General features: G+C 44.3%; 1 protein-coding gene across 1 annotated transcript; it reads right to left on the bottom strand.

Moving 5' to 3' along the window:
- Nucleotides 1–408: 408 nt before the first annotated feature.
- On the bottom strand, nt 409–1,142 carry LOC148011887 (uncharacterized). Its single transcript, XM_087670428.1, has one exon. It carries the CDS (start codon nt 1,033–1,035, stop codon nt 409–411), a length of 627 nt encoding a protein of 208 aa, XP_087526554.1. The 5' UTR covers nt 1,036–1,142.
- Nucleotides 1,143–2,274: the final 1,132 nt, after the last annotated feature.

Here is a 2,274-nt window from a genome sequence, read left to right as displayed (position 1 = left end):
TTATCACTAGTAGAGGTCCAACAAACACCATTGAAGTTTATTAGAATCAGTATTACAGCTGCTCTTGAAGGCTCCAAATGTGACCTGCACCACTCGTTTTGACAGAGAAACTATAGGCAATCAGGTTTGTTTATATATACAGAGATAAAACTGATCCTGGCATCCTCTCTGATAGCCCAAACCTCGTCTCCTTCAGTCTGTAGGCTGAATCCTACAGCCTCTAGCAATTTCACTCCACCAAGAAGGAGATGTCTGTGTTGCGGAATGTGTTTAGGACAAGTGGATCTGCATCATAGAGCTTTGCCTTCTTAATAGATATGGACTGGATGATCTTCACTACCTCTGAGAAAGCAAGCAGCAGCAACATAACCAGAGCTCTTTCTAAGAAGCCATCGTGCTTTCACATGGTCATAGTAGCCATGCTTTCTGTCCAGAGGAAAGGGAAAGGGACCTTTCCTTTTGAAGATTGGATCTTCTTCTGCAGTATGATGACGGCCTCCCTCTCGCTTCTCCAGCCCAAGCAGAAGCTATCCCATTAACACCAACCTCATCTTCTGGTGTGGGTACACAAGGAGGATTAAAAATCAGCACATCCACTGCTCCAGCTATTTGTTTTTCAAGTCCCGAGACAAGATCTGCAACAACTACATCAGCATGGACATGGTGGGCTTTAAGGGTTGTGATTGTGGTGTTCACTGCAGCTTCACTAGTATCTGTAGCCAGAAATTGCACCTTTCCTTTGGTATCACCAAGCATAAGTGCAAGAGATGTAATAACGTAGCCACTACCGCATCCAACTTCCAAACACAAACTTGGCTCCAATTCTCTCAGATTTGTTTGATCAGCTAGAAGAGCATCAACAACTCCAAAAGAGTCATCACAGGGCTCATACACCTCAGGGTGGCGTCCAATAAGGTGCAAGTCTACAGTTTTTCTTTGAGGGGATGAAACCGCAAGGTTTAACTTTTCTGGTAATCTGCAAAGATGCAGTGGTTTTCGGGCTACAATAGCTTCCACATCCAGAGATACTTCCATGCCAAACTCAAATATTAGAAAAAGCTTCTCGAAACCGAAGCGCACCGCAGCAGGAAAATTGACGACGATGATGACGAAGACGAAGCGACGAACGACAACGAACGGCGGAAGGCTATGGCAAGTGTCCTCTTCACCATCTTGAGTATCGACGTCTCCTCCCTATTCGCTTTCGGCATCGTCTTCCCTTTCTAATCTGCTTCGAAAAATTCTGTATTATCCCCTTAATTCTCTCCTGCGCAGTTGTTATGCCGAGGTGCATTCATTCTTTCAGACAGTGTCATCACAGGATCCGTGCCATGAGTCTACAACCCAAGCTTGGTCCGGTGCCATACGAATTCCGTGAGGAATCCCCTTCCGTCATCTTCTTTGTTTCCCCCTCCAATCCTCCCTCTTCCACGATTTCAGAGCACTCCCCTGTTTTTCCTCTAAGCTCCCTTCCTCCTCGTCACTGTTTCTCTCCCAATCCTCTCTCTTCCTCCTACCTTCAGCACTCCCTCTGCATTCCAGCGATCACAATGTCCTCCAAAATAGTGTTCGTTTTCCGTTTTCTTTGCACATTGAACTCAGCACTCTTCTGTAACCACCTCCCAATAATCTGATCCTGCGAAGCATGTCCTAACAATTGACCTCCCAGATCAAGGAAGCCCAATTTAGCTTTCTTCCTGTCCTCAGAAAAGCAGCCCTACCAAAACAGCAGTTGATGCCGTTGAGCCCGCCTATTCTCAGCTTTCAAATATTCTGAGTCCGATTGCTGATTTATTTCAGGAATAAACTTAGGATATTTAATCAGATTTTCAAATAGATTCTTTAACACATAATCTGCAGCATGAGAACCTTTATAACCATCAAATATATCAAAACAAGCAAACAATGTGCCCATCAACTTGAGTAAATCAGGCCTCATAGAAATCCTCCTCTCCATGAATTTGTAACATCTTAAGTGCATTCTTGCACTTGAATCCGTCGCTCTTGGCTGGCCAGTTTACATGTTAGCATTTCTCTCGACCAAGTCAGCGAGCAAGTTCTTCTGCAACCACTTGCCCCTTTTTATCTTCTCAAAGAAGTCATGAGATTCCCACATATACTCATACTTTTCACCCTGATTCTCCATTGTGCATAATGCGAAACTCCTGTGAACTGTTGATCAAAATCTCCTCGTCTAAATTGACTGACCACTTGGCAAGGCATGCCAATTAGAGCATTATTGATAAATTCCTCTTGCTCCAAACCCTTCTTTAC

Source organism: Lygodium microphyllum, chromosome 28, assembly GCF_053477565.2.
Source record: "Lygodium microphyllum isolate KBCC chromosome 28, Lygodium_microphyllum_v1.1.10, whole genome shotgun sequence".
NCBI classification, from domain to species: domain Eukaryota; kingdom Viridiplantae; phylum Streptophyta; class Polypodiopsida; order Schizaeales; family Lygodiaceae; genus Lygodium; species Lygodium microphyllum.
Note: the sequence above shows the minus strand (reverse complement) of the source record. Positions and strands in the feature narration are given on the sequence as shown.

What these genes read in the sequence shown, in the direction of transcription:
- LOC148011887 (XM_087670428.1), bottom strand. Translation starts at nt 1,035, where the DNA reads ATGGAAGTATCTCTGGATGTGGAAGCTATTGTAGCCCGAAAACCACTG.